The sequence below is a fragment of the Carica papaya genome, chromosome 3 (genome assembly GCF_054855325.1).
Source record: "Carica papaya isolate Zhongbai chromosome 3, ASM5485532v1, whole genome shotgun sequence".
Taxonomy (NCBI): Eukaryota; Viridiplantae; Streptophyta; class Magnoliopsida; order Brassicales; family Caricaceae; genus Carica; species Carica papaya.
This window is the reverse complement of record NC_142311.1, coordinates 35,380,940-35,395,724: the sequence shown is the minus strand read 5'-3', so window position 1 is coordinate 35,395,724 and position 14,785 is coordinate 35,380,940. Positions and strand designations below refer to the sequence as shown.

The following is a 14,785-nucleotide window of genomic DNA, read 5'->3' as shown; positions in this document are numbered from 1 at the left end:
ACGATATCTCACCGTCACGGAGGTAAAGGTGGGTAGAAAACACAAAAAGACCAATGGAGCATAATTTACAATAAACTTGCTTATTAACATAAAAACCTTTACCATCCACTTACCTCGGTGGAATTTATGAAAACAATATAAGAAAAACAATAACATTATCATAATCATGGAATAATATAAGCTGTAAAACATAACACTTATCACGCCTCTTGTAATTCAATCATTGTACAACATATCTTTTTCTCATTTACCAGCCTACTAGTATCCGTGGGGGTCCATAGGGGTCCCGCTACCCATTAACCTTTAACATTCATAATCAGTTTCCAGGACCGTCCCCATACCCCGTCCGGTATGGGCGCCAAAACCATAAACCTCAATACCCCGTCCGGTATGAGGGTGAAACGGGCCGTCCCCATACCCCGTCCGGTATGGGCGCCAAAACCATAAGATCTCCATACCCCGTCCGGCATGTGAGACCACAATTCCGGTAGGGTTCCCTACGGACCCGGTCCGTCCACCATCTCCCAGGATATCTAGTTAGGCTGACCCCCATAATACAATTATCAGTCTACACAATCTTTCATTTTTCTTTTCCTCAGTCAGCATCATCAATTCACATTTAAACAAGCAAATCGTAATTCATGCCAAACAGACAACATACAGTATCAGTTTTTCAGTCATTCAATCCATAATTAATAAAAACGTAGTATATGCACACAAATCTGTAAAATGAACACATCAAACCTCATTTTGCATTTAAAGCTGTAAACAGGTCAAATAACAGTAAATCACCAATCACACTAGACTCGGGCTCCATTAGCCACCTTAAGCAATTTCACACATTCGTTAATTCAAGAAATACCATTTTATCATTTTGAACTTTAATACCGTGATAGGAAAATAGGGTGAGGGGTCCTTACTCGTTTCGGGGTCCGAACACGGCTTCACAGTGCGCCTACAAGCTGTCCCTAATTTTCCCTGAATTTTTCCCGGGGAACTGAAACGCACTACTGGTACCTGTACGTGTTCCAAAAAAAACCCAAATTAGGCCCAGGGCCTCAATCGGCCCAAATCGCAACTCCGGCACGGCGGCTCCGCCGTGCTCCGGCGACGGCGCCGCCGCTAGCGGCGGCGAGTCGCCTCGGGTTGGCTGTTTTCGGCCGAATTCGGCCACACTCGCATCGGTCCCTGTGAGAAAACAACCCTAGGGCCCTCGGGGGGCCAAAAAATCACGGAAAAACGGAGCTTACCGGCGGCGGCGCTCTCGGGTGCGGCGGCTCTCCGGCGAGGTTCGTGTTTTGGTGATTCGGCTCCGGTCAACCTGTAGAGAAAAGAATGGTGATCACGGTGATATAAAAATTGCATCAAACGGAGGCCGGGAAGGGCCTCATCGGAGGCAAAAACCGAGAAGGGGTGCGGCGGTGCCGCTGGGCTTCGGCCGTGTATTCCGGCCGTTTGGCCGAGATTTTAGCTCCGATTTGGCCACAGGAGGAATCAGCGTGGAAAAACGAGTCGGGGGTACGAAATTTACCTCGATCGGCGGTCAGAAGTTCCTCCGGTGCGGCGGCGGGTGGCGGCGGTCGGCTTCTGGTTCGTCTTCTCCGGCGAGCGGCAGGCGGCTAGGGTTTGTGGTCTGGTGTGGGGGTTCTATTTATAACCCCTTGCCCTTTGATCTCAGCCGTCCATTTTGTTTTAATCTGGGCCGTCCGTGCGATTAAATCTGGGCCGTCTGATCGCCCGCTTGATCTGGGCCGTCCGATCGCGCCCACGCGGATCGCCAATGTGGCCCTTTTTGGAACGACGTGGTATTGCCACGTGACAGGTCCTGGTTGGCCGGGACTGCTGACCGGGCCTGTTGACGTGGCTTTTTTTTTTTTCCTCCTCCTTTCCGGGTGCTACGTATTTGTTAAACATAGTATATCAAGTTCAAACTTCAAATATGATGCAGAGCTCGTAACTCTCGTTACTTTTTATATGTATTATAAACTGGTCGTGATATGATTATAATACTTGATTTTACTACAAAAAATCATTATCTCTTTATAACAAATGTCTTACTCACGATTAACGTTGTTGGCAAAGAGAGAATTTTGTCCCCGATTTATTAGTTTCGGCTTGGAATTCCAATTGCATTACGAAGAGGTAGCATCCACTAGTTTCTTATTAAACACCAATTCATTTTGCTCATATACCTCGCAAAATGGTTATAATGTAAAACAAGTAGCCCATCACCAGGTTCGTTAAGCACATGTTCATCGAATGACCGGTCCATACATGAAGATTAATCATCGATAATCACTATGGACAAATTCTCTGAATCCGATAAGCATGAATGTATTTTATAAACAAATTATATATTGCCTTATAATTCTCTAAGATTTGATGAATATTGAATTACTCTTTTTACAAAAATAACGAGTGAAATATTACTAATATAATTTTATAACGTTTAATGGCCTTAATAAATATTAAATTGGCATAACATTTTCCTACACTCGTAGATAATGTCACTTTTAAATACATAGTATGCAAATTTATTAACTTTTTGATAACTTTGTAATATTTTTAGTTTTATTAATAAAAAACATTTATTTTTATAATTATTTAATATATGTTATGGGTCATATGATATATTGAGATAAATTTTGAATGAAATATCACTAAATTAATAATGTAAGTTGAAGCGAGAGTATAAACACGTAATATCACATAGTGAAAATTTTTGTGAACTTAATTGCTCAAAATAAAACATGAAACATTTAATTGAACTGAACTTTAAAATTTATGCATCTATTAATATATTTAACGTAATATTTGAATTGACTAATGCCTTGCTTTTTTTATTTTTTATTTTTTTACGTTTTAAGAACTCGTGGAAGCTTCAATGAAACATCTTATTTTTAGAGGTGTGAAAGAGATGAACTTGCATGTTCAACCATAACTTAGAATATTACTTGTCTAATTGGGATTAATATACTGGATCTTATACAAACTTAAATAGAATTAGGTAAGTTGAATTGTGTATAGAAGTGAATTATATTTTGATTCTTAATTGAATTTTAACGACCCCGGAAATCCAAAAGGAAATATATAATAATTTAAGTGCGTAAGCGAAATAAAATGTTAAGGTTTACATCCCTTATACAATAACTTAAAAGTACTGAACAAATATCACGGAATGAAATCTTTGAAAGAAACACGATAAATGAGAAAAGTAAAAAAAAATATAAAGTATCTAGCATCTACTCGCAATCTTCTTGCAGATCGGGCTCGGGAACCAAGTTCTCTTGATTTGAAATGGTTAAATAAGGGGTGAGCTACACTAGCCCAATAAGGACATCACACTATATCACCGGCACAGAAGTAAAGGTTGGTAGAAAATTAAAACAACTAATGGAGCACTAAATTTAAACCAACACATTTATTAAAAATAAAATTATTTATCATTTACTTATCATTGTAAAATTTATGAATACAACTTATAAAGATAATAACATCATACATATCATAACTTCATGCATAATCAGTAACATATAACATATCATAAATTCATATTCATTAACAATAACTAAATCATAACCGTTTCTCGTTTCACCAACCCACTAGTATCCATGGGGATCCATAGGGGTATATCCGCTACACATGAACCTTTTTCATTAACAATCTTAATTATAAAGTCGTCCCCATACCTCGTCCGGTATGAGCGCCAAGACATTAAAGCTCAATATCCCGTTCGGTATGAGAGTGAAGCGGGTCATTTTTATACCCCGTTCGGTATAAACGCCGAATGACAAAGTTTTCATACTCCATCTGGTATGAGACAACGTTCATAGTAGAGTTCTCTATGAACTCGGTCCGTCCACCATCTCCCATAATATCTAGTGAGGCTGTCATCTTATCTGTTTATCAGATCACACTCCTTTCCTATTTTTCCTTAGTCTCCGTTACCAAATCAAACATAATTACATAAACAAATAAATATACATCCGGTAATACAATCATATCATAGATCCCAAAATCAAATAGTGGTCAACTAAGACAATAATACATGCATTTAAACCATAAAATAGAAAAATCAGAAACCATCATACTTTTAGACTGCAAAATCAATAAATAAAAAATCAACAGAAAACAGTGTCCGGTTCGGGCTCCATTAGCAATAAGAAATTAATTATACACATTTATTTAATTTTTACAAAATACCGTATTATTATTTATTCAAACTTCAATTCCATGATAGAAAATAGGGTGAGAGATCCTTATTTGATTTGACACCAAAAAGTTAAATGGTTTATTGCACCTACGGACGATCATTGGGTTTCTTGAATTTTTCTTCGGAAACTGAAATGCGCTTACGGTACCTACAAATGTTCCAAATAAATCCAAAAATCAGTCTCAGGGCTTATTCAGCCAATTTCAGAAATCCGGCACGGCGGCTCCACCGTGCTCCAACGACGGGGATCCGTCTCGGGTTGGTTGTTTTTGGCCAAATTCAGCCAAATTTGCATCAGTTGTGGCGAGCAAACATACTTAGGGCCCTCAGTTGGCCGAAAAATGTAGAAAATCGAAAGTCACCGACGGCGGGGCTCTCTGATGTGGCGGCTCCTCCAGCTCATGTTGCGGTTGGGCGTTTTGCTCCGTTCAACCTGTAGAGAAGGAAATAGTGATCACAACAGTGAAAAAATTACATCGAACAGGAGTCGGGAAGGGCCTCATCGGAAGCGTTTTTCGAAATACCCCGCAGTGCCGCCGCTAAGCTCTACCAGCGTTTTTCGGCCAATTGACCGGTCATTTTGCTCCAATTTAGTCATGGGTGTATTTAAAATTAAATTATGATTAAATGGTGAAATTTTTACCTCGTTTGTCAGTCAAAAATTGCTCCGGTGGGGTGGCGGGTGGCGGCGATCAGTTGCCCGGCAGCTGGGCTATCTTCTCCGGCGAGAGGTTTTGGCGGCTAGGGGTAGCATTTTGATACGGATGTGGTTATTTATACTCATCCACTTTTGATCTGGGCTGTCTATCATTTTTTATTTTGACCGTCTGATCGCAATTAAATAGAGAGTGAATCTGAACTATCCATTGCGATTCAATCTGGTCCGTCCATGCGCGATTCAATATGAACCGTCCGTGCGCGCGAGAATGGACCTCAGCCGTTCGATCGCGCGCACGCGGATCGTCCACGTGGCTCCCCTCCCGCGTCAGCGTCCCTGCCACCTGGCGCGTCCTGGTTGGTCGGGATTGCTGACCGGGCATTTGACATTGCATAATTTTTTTAAATTATATTTTGACCCCCGATTTTCGATTTTTTTTTCAAAAATATCTGCAGAATCTAAATTTTCACCCATTTTCTCAAAATTATTTTCAATTTAATCCTTAACAAATTTTTACCTCTTTTTTATTAAATTAAAATAAAATAAATAAATAGCTATATATAAAAAAGAAATAAAAATAAAAGAAACTATTGGGTGTTACACCTAATTACATCAATATTTAGTTTGCTCTAAACATTGATTGAACTATATTTTAACGGATCAAAATCTAGTAATAAAGTTTTATATTATCATTTTTTAATAATTTATGTAATAATTTATTTAAAATAAAACCGCAATATCTGCTCAAAATTAGCTTATGATATGCATCATAAAACGAGTTTAGTCATTACTATATTTATTTTTGTCTAGGGTAACTTGTAACACCCAAAACTTTTCTTTTATCTTATTTTTATTGTATTTTAATTTTTATTGGAATTTTTGTTTGATTTTATTATATTTAATAATTAATTTATAAGGTTTTAATTTAATTTAATAGAAATACAAATAATAATAATAATAAAATAGGGTAAAATTATTTTTGGGATTTAATTGAAATTGATTTTGGGAAAAATGAGTGAAATTTTGGATTCTGGGGGTGTTTTTGAAAAGAAAATAAAAAACTATAGGTTAAAACGTAATTTAAAAAAAATAGTGTCACATCAGCCGCCCGGTCAACAGCCCCAGCCAACCAGGACATGTCGCGTGGCAGAGATACTGACTCGGGGAGCCACGCGGGACGAAGCCACGTGGGCGATCCGCGTGCGCGCGATCGAACGGTCCAGATCTGTTATCGCGCGCACGGACGACCTAGATCGCATCGCGATGGACGGTACAGATTTATTTTCAATTTAATCGCGATTGGACGGCGCATATTAAATCATGATGGACAGCTCATATTAAAAGGGGAAGGTTATAAATAATCGCATCCACACCCAATCCCAAACCCTAGCCGCCAGAACTCTCGCCGGAGAAGACGACCCAGCCACTGAAGGAACCGGCCGCCGCCACCCGCCGCCGCACCGGAGAATTTTTTGGCCGCCAAACGAGGTAAAATTTCTCCCCTTGGCTCATTTTTTGATGTTGAACCTCCCTACGGCCAAATCGGAGCCAAACCACCAACCAATTGGCCAGAAAATACCGCCGAAGACCAGCGGCGCCGCCGCGGGTTTCCTTGGTTTTTGCCTCCGATGAGGCCCTTCCCAATTCCCATTCAATATAATTTTTACACCACTGTGATCACCGTCCTTTTCTCTACAGGTTGACCGGAGCAAAACAACAAATTGCAACTTGTGCCGGAGGAGCCGCCGCACCCGAGAGCTTCACCATCGATAAGTCTCAATTTTTTGGATTTTTTTGGCCCACCGAGGGCTCTAGGGGTGTTTTATCATAGGAACCAATGCAAGTTTGGCCGAATTTGGCCAGAAACTGCCAACCCGAGGCGGATCGCCGCCGTGGGTAGCGGCGCCGTCGCCGGAGCACGACGGAGCCGCCGTGTTGGAATTCCAAAATTGGCCGAAAGGGCTTTGGATTTGATTTGGGATTTTTTGGGGATATGTGCAGGTACCGGAAGTGTGTTTCAGTTTCCGATAAAAAATTCAGGGAATCTAAAAACTGCCCGTAGGCGTAGTGAGAATCTAATTTCATATTCCGAAATAAGTAAGGATCTCTCCCCCTATTTCCTAGCACGGTATTAAAGTTTAATAAATGATAAAAAGATATTTTATGAATCAACAGTTATGTATAATTAATTAAGGTTGTTAATGGAGCCCGAACTTGATGTATTTTTTGTCTGTTCCTGTTGGATGTATTTTACAGTTTAAATGCAGTGTAGTATTTAATTATTTATTTTGTGATTTCGTATGCATGAATCACTGTTTAATTTATTATGATTTGAATTATTGTGAACCCGATGTTGTATTGTCTCATTTGGTGTTCATTACTGGTTTACGTATTTATGTTTGATTAGATAATTGAGACTAAAAAAAATGAAAAAATGTATGCGAACTGATAAATGGATAATATCGACAGCCTAACTAGATATTATGGGAGATGGTGGACGGACCGGGTCCATAAGAAACCCTACCGGGAACGTGGTCTCTCATATCGGACGGGGTATGGAGACTTTATGTGTTTTGGCGCCCATACCGGATGTGGTATGGGGATGGCCCATTTCACCCTTATACCGGACGGGATATTGAGGTTTATGATTTTGGACGGCCCTGGAATTAAGTTATTAATGTGAATGATTCATGTGTAGCGGGGACCCCCTATGGATCTCCATGAATACTAGTAGGCTGATAAAATGGGAAAGTTGTTGCCTGATGATTGAAATACAAAAGTATGATATGCGTTATATTACAGAGTGTGCATGAGTTTATGATGTTTATGATGTTATTGTTTCTCATAAGTTGTTTTCATGAATCTCACCGAGGTAAGCAGACAGTAAAAATTTTTATTATTGATAAATGAGTTTGTTATAAATTATGCTCAATTGATCTTTTTTGTTTTATATCAACCTTTACTTCTGTGACAGTGAAATAGTGTGATGTCTTTACTGGATTAACGTAGCTCATTCATTACTTGACCATTTTAGATAAGGAGGACTTGGTTCTCAAGCCCGTTCTGCAAGAAGACGGCGAGTAGAAGCCAAATAATTTATTAGTTTTTATTATAGCATTCATTCATAGTATTTCCTTTAAGTTAGTTTATTCGTTCATACGTTTAATTCGTTTTGGTTATTGTATAAAGGATGTTAATCATAATCTATTTTATTTCACTTTCATAATTAGAATAAATATATATATATTTCTTTTTAATTTCCAGGGCCGTTACATAACCAATGATTGTTTTTGACAAAATTTGAGCTACGGTTCCTAAATTCTCAAAATAGGTAGTCGTGTTAAGAGTGCGTTAAGGGTTTTTTCACAATGCTTTAATATTGTGGGGACTTTTGGGTTTGCTAATAATATATCATGGCCCCTTTAATCGGGAGAGATTAAAATCTACTATTGATTTATATATAGAATTATTAACGGTGGTATGCTTTTATCACTGACGGATGATTTAGAGAAAAAAATTATAAACATGTAATAAATATTAAAAGAGTAAAATATAATGAACGTATGTCAAAAAGATTCAAAATATATTATATATAATTCTTAAACTAGCATCATAAAATGAAAAAAGTAAATTATATTTATACTCGTGGCTATAATATAGACTTTACATAGAGTTTAGACTTTTCTGTAAGTTCAATTGAGTAATGTCACGTATTAGAACAAATACGTCAGAGCTTTGACAAATAAAAATGCATGACACAGTAGTAAAAATTTATCATGTAGATCATAATAAAGTTTATAAGTTTACATATAATATACTAGGCTTTATATAGCTTAACCAAAAGACGATGGACTTAAATGTGTGTCTCAATTAGTCGCGATAAAGACAAATCGAAAAGTAGAATAACGAAAATAGAGATGCATTAGTCGTAGAGAAAAGTGCACATCAAATAGTTAATAAGAATTGTAGATATAATTAATATATAAGTAGATTAGGTACTTGTGCATGCTCACAATAATATACTCTTGTACTTAATTAAAGTATAAATTTATTTGGATGTATTTTAAAAATTTATTAGGAAATTTTATGTATAACTAATTAAGGAAACATATATATACATGCACATAGATAAACTTATATAGTAAGTTATTATTTAGTCTAAATGTTTGGTATAAGTCAATTTAGGAAACAGTAAATACATGAATATAAATAAACTTATATATATAGTAAGATAATTATTTAGCATAAATATGTTTAATACAATTAATTATTTAATATAAGAAATCTTATTTTATTTATACTAAAATTAAGTAGTTTTTGTCACGAGCATTGAGTGTTAATGACAATTAAATGAGATTAATATGATTAAATTAAATTAAGTATGGTTGGATTAGCGAACATAATATGGTTTAAATAAATTAATATGATTAAATGAATTCAGAACCTCAATTATGTTGGATTTTCAAATTAAAATAATTTCGAAATTTCAATTAAATAATAAATAATTATAAAATCTCTATAAGTAAGGAAATATTTATTTATTTTATTTTTTAATACGTAATATATAACAAAATTGTATTAAAAAATAATTAAATTAATTTCCCGTAAATATAAATGACCGTTGAATGAAAATCGGTATAATTATTAATTAATTAATTATTTTTTAATCAACCTACCAAACAAAGGTCATAATGGTAATTGAATATCGTAAAATAAAAAATAAAAAATAAAAAAGAAAAACCCACGCTCCTCCCCTCCAAAATTTCCATTTTCCAGCTTCTCTTTCGAATTAATGGCGCCAAAACTTCCATATTCTCCCGCGCCTCCATGTCAAAACCCTCCTCCTCCCCCACCTTTATCTCCTCCTACTCTCTCTCTCTCTCTCTCTGATTCTCTGAACTCTTGCTCCTTTCTTTCTCCGCTCCATTTCATCTCATTTCTCTTCATCTCCGACGATGCAGCATCCCAAGCCACACATTCCAGCTTCTATCTCCGCCGGTTCTGCAATCTCATCTGATTCTGATCTGAAGCCGGCCAAGAAGCAGCGCGGCAGCTACAACTGCGGCCGATGTGGTCTCCCCAAGAAGGGCCATTCATGTCATCTTCCTCCTACTACCGCCGCCAACGCCACTCCCTCCCCTTCCGATTCATCCGCTGCTTCTGTACCTTCTTCTCTTTCCGCCATTCGGACAACCACCTTGCCTCCACGCCAGCCATACTCTCACCTCCGCCGCGCGCTCTCCTTCGATGATATCGACATTCGCTGCGACTCGATTGAACCCGAATCCGACAATGAATTGCCCGATCCGGATGTAGATCAGGGGAGCTTCTACGGGGGGTTGCCGCCGGTGTGCTTGTGGGAGGTGCTTAGGAGACTACCGCCGGCGGGGATTCTGGCGGCGGCGAGGGTATGTAAGGGGTGGAGGGATACAACTAGAAAGCTGTGGAGGGCAGCTGAGGAGCTCCGGCTTAGGGTGCCGGTTAGAGCTCAGATTGGGTTCGTTGGATCGCTGTTGCAGAAGTGCCCTGGGCTTGTCAGGCTTTCTCTTAGGATGGAAAGGTTAGGGTTCTGATTTTGATCGGAAATTTTCCGTTTGTCGGTCTATCAGATCTAGGATCTAATTGCTTGGATCGACGCATTTTGGAGATTAGAGTTTAGGGTTATCAATCAACAAAATGTGCATCCTCTGAAAACATCGACTGAATGTTGAACACGATTCCGATATGAAAAGTGAAATATGATTTAATCCATCAAGATAGAATAAGAGATTCACGTAGGATGGTTTGATCTGCAAACATTAATCCAGTATATAATCTGGCTCAGTTTAACCTACGATTGGAAGAAACATCTATCATCTTATTTTTCCTGCAATCTGGATAATATGCGCTGTGATTAGGACTCAACTTATTGTAAAAGGATTTCAGGTTGAGATTTTGGAAATTTTCACCTATTTAATCAAAATGCCTGCCTTTTGTTTGGTTGAAGGTTTAAGCATCATATCGGTAAACGGGTACTAGATTACTTTTATCTGTTGAGCAACAGTGGAATATTCATCTTATATCTTGAAATTTCACTCTGGTTGTTTTGCAGTGATTTGGATGCAACGATGTTAGCTTGTATTGCGTTCTCATGTCCTAACCTGGAGTGTATGGAGATAACTGCTTCTGATACCGCAATTAATAGGATTACTGGGTATGATTCCTTATTTCTCTTTTCAATTTTGTTTTGTTTATCATAAAAAAACTTGTTCTTTCTAAATCTGAAGTAATGTAACTTTTCTGATTGTTGGGTTTCTGTTGTTCCTACATTATTTTTTGATATCCTGCTACTAGATTCTCTTGCATGCCCATTGACTTAGTTTCTGCAGGGAATTATAATGACTTTTGACTAATCGTTGGCTTGTTAAGAATTATAATGATGGTTTGCTATCATTGTACTTTTCTGGCATTCTTTTTGTAGGATTATTAATTTGGTATTTTTTGTAATTTGCATGTAGGGATGAATTGGGTCGTTTTGTTGCTGACAAACGCTGTCTTACAAGCCTTAAGATGGAAGGGTGCTCCAATTTAGGAGCTCTTGTCCTCTGTTCATCAAGCCTTTCTATCCTTTGGCTTTCAGATCTGTCCTCACTCTCTAAGATGGTAGTTATGTTTATATCCTTTACTCCATCTCCCCTTTTACTTTCCTGGTTTTGCCCGTACTAAGTGACTGTTTTTATTTGTGTGCTGGTTTTTCCAGGTTTTGAACTGTCCCAATCTGAAAGAGGTATCCCTAGATTTTTCTTGCCAAGAGAATGATACTACCGATCTTACCACAATGGTTGAAGGCTTGGGGAGGAATTGCCCGAGATTGAAAAACATTCACATTGCATCAGTCAGGCTTTCTCATGCTTCTGTGCTAGCACTTACAGATGCGAACTTGAGGTTTGGTCTCCATCCTCGTCTTGCTAGTTTTACTGTCTAAGAGTTGTTCGAATTCATTAATTTGCTTACATCATATGAAGGGGAGGATGATTGCAGTAGCTTTGTTCAGTCGTCTTGAAAACTTCATGTGTAGAATTTTAGGAAGACTTGCATTTAAGCAATGGATTATTTTGTTAGAAATGTCTGATCCCAACTGTCTGGTTAACCAGGGGGTTGCGAATGCTTTCTCTAGTTCTTGGATCCGAAATCACTGATGCATCTGTTGCTGCCATTTCCTCAAGTTATTCAAACTTGGAGTTGCTTGATCTAAGTGGGTAAGTTTTTGCCCATTTTCATCTATAGTTAACTATTCAGTAAGATGGTTGTTCTGTTTTGAATGTCTCTAAGAGCACGTTTGACAAGACACTTTCATTTAGGTCTAGCATCAGTGACAGTGGCATTGGAATGATCTGCAATGTTTTTCCTGCTACATTATCAAGACTTCTCCTTGCTCTTTGTCCTAACATCACCTCAAGTATACTCCAAGTCCTTTAACTTACATGCATGCTGATCTTTAATTCTTTCTAGATTATATTTGTGGTTTTGTGGTTTATGCTTGTTAACTCCCCTATTTTCATCACTCAGGCGGCATTCAATTTGCTGCTGCTCAACTACCTCTTCTTGAGCTCATGGACTGTGGCATGACCATATCGGATCCCAATTTACAAAGTGTAGTACCAGATGAAAGTAGTGAGTCTGAGTTACAAAAAGCATTTAACAGCAAATTGCATCTTATATATCAGAAGCTGATCATCAAACATAGCCGGTTAAAAAAGCTCAGTTTGTGGGGTTGTTGTGGTTTAGATGTGAGATTCTTTAATATATAACTTAACCTGGGTTCTGTATTTTTGCGATGTCTTTTTCTTATTTGTAAGCTTGGATGCAGGCTCTATATTTGAACTGCCCAGAACTCAATGACCTGAATCTTAACTCATGTACAAATTTGCATCCTGGTACGACTATTGAATTTTGTTTCAAGTTGCAATAATGAGCATGCCAATCTGGTGCTAAGTTACCAAGTTTTTTTTGAACTTTTTTTTACTGTGTATATAGAGAGACTGCTACTCCAGTGTCCAAACTTGGAAAGTGTGCATGCATCCGGATGTCCTGAGTTGTTGGTTGGAGCCATCAAGAGCCAGGTAAATTTTCATCTCTTAGATTTTTATTAACATGTATTTAGGAGCTAAAAACATGAAATACTGCTGTCTAGAGTCTTTATTATTTTGAAAATGAAATATGAGGAAACAAAAGTTGAGAAAATAAGAGTATTTGTGGTGTATTTGTTATAACGAAGAACAGTTAGTTTCTTGTTAGCTTAATTTTGAAACATTAGTTGTAAGTACTAATGTTTAACTGATAGACTATTATTTTTGAGCACTTTTTATCTTTTGAAAAGTCAGTTCTTGAAGGATGGATAAGTTTTTGCAGAAGTAATGTGCGAGTTCAAAACTTATAGCATTTTTCTTTCGATGATCATGAAAAGCATTTCTGCATCTAATTCGGGAAAGCATCTCCAACATAATTTTGCATTGAGATTCTATTGGCATTTCCTCTTCATGAGCATCTCTATCATAATCTAGCATTGACATTCTATTTAATTGCATTTCTTCCTTTTATTTCTTTAAGAGAAGCTTTTGATCTTCGTTAGAGCAATATAAAAGCTGCTTGGGACTTGGTCTAGAAGCTCATAGATTCATGGTTTCATAGATTCTGTAATTTGTAAATGAATGATTCTCTTGTTTTAAAATACGCCATATGGTATGTGATCCACACTCATGTTGCATATATAAAATGTTTTGTAAGCCTGAAAATCTTGCTCAAGTGTTATTTCTTAATTGGTATCAATAATGTTCTGCCTTATGGAGTGTAGTGCAAGCAGCAAAATAAAATATTGTTTAACTTATTTTCTCATTCAGTCTGTAGTGTTCAAAGTTTTTCCGGAAATGTTCCTAACCTTCCATCTTTACTGAATTTTGCTGGCATGGGCAGGTCAATGACAAAGAGACTGGTGCGGACAATCATTATCCATTTAAACGTTTATCTGATGGCTCAAAGAGAGTTCGGGTGCCACATTTTCTACATCATCAGGTAAGGTTAAAAGATCATAATTGCAAAAGATTTTGACTTTGTTTCGGAGTCAGAGCTAGAAGGCTGGCTAATTGAGAAAATGATATGGAATGGAATGAAAATGTTTTATGCTCGAGTAAAATAGTTATGGAAATGAATGCATTGTTTGTATAAGAGGTGAAATGGTTTACCATGCTTTCCAGGAAACTAAAAACTGTTTTACCTGCAACTTTTTGCAACTCTTAATAGGATAAAGATCTGAACAGAAAAATCTTAGGCATTTGTGGGGTTTTTGCAGGCAGCAGATGATGATAAGGCTAGAGTTGGAAGAAAAGTAGTGGAGTGCAATGTGGTAGTTGGGTAATTTTAACAAATTTTATGCAGACAGCATTCTTAGAGCTCATAAAATGCAAATAAAATTTCATGTAATCATCATCGTTATAATAATTGAAACCCCCTTCCTATGTACAATTTTTTTGAAGTACCAATTCAATTGTTTCCAGTTCCAAAATTGGAATTTTAAAGGGCCTATGACAATTTGTTAAGTTTTTCAGTTTCTCATCTTAAAAAACATAAATTTATATGGAATTTGTGCTTCTTTACCTTGATTTTTATTTTCTTAGTTGAAATAATTATATATGAAGATGATTTTGGGGTTGGTTTTCTTTCTGCATCCCCCAGTTATGAGTTATCCTTCACTAGTAGTTGCCTTGCCTCATTTGGGGTGGGGTTACATATCAAACTAATGATCTCTAGAAAGAGAGAGATAAACAGAATCTAGTGATGAGTAATGGTTTGGAATCAGATTGAAATGGATCAAAACTGAAGATTGTACTGATATACTCCAATCTCGATTGGATCGAATTGAAATTTTTTTGTTTAGT

At 37.3% G+C, this 14,785-nt stretch overlaps 1 protein-coding gene across 1 annotated transcript; it reads left to right on the top strand.

Moving 5' to 3' along the window:
- The first annotated feature begins 9,646 nt into the window (after positions 1-9,646).
- On the top strand, positions 9,647-14,454 carry FBL17 (RNI-like superfamily protein). The gene is made up of 11 exons (XM_022042348.2): positions 9,647-10,431; positions 10,963-11,064; positions 11,369-11,513; positions 11,611-11,795; positions 12,005-12,109; positions 12,212-12,309; positions 12,420-12,640; positions 12,721-12,787; positions 12,888-12,973; positions 13,824-13,922; positions 14,200-14,454. The coding sequence occupies exons 1-11, from the start codon at positions 9,827-9,829 to the stop codon at positions 14,263-14,265; spliced, it is 1,779 nt and encodes a 592-aa protein (XP_021898040.1). The 5' UTR covers positions 9,647-9,826; the 3' UTR covers positions 14,266-14,454.
- Positions 14,455-14,785: the final 331 nt, after the last annotated feature.

Excerpts from the sequence above, each read along its gene's own strand:
- FBL17 (XM_022042348.2), top strand. The coding sequence starts at position 9,827 with ATGCAGCATCCCAAGCCACACATTCCAGCTTCTATCTCCGCCGGTTCT. Across the intron at positions 10,432-10,962 it reads CTTTCTCTTAGGATGGAAAG|TGATTTGGATGCAACGATGT; the intron begins GTTAGGGTTCTG and ends GTTGTTTTGCAG. Across the intron at positions 11,514-11,610 it reads TGTCCTCACTCTCTAAGATG|GTTTTGAACTGTCCCAATCT; the intron begins GTAGTTATGTTT and ends TGGTTTTTCCAG.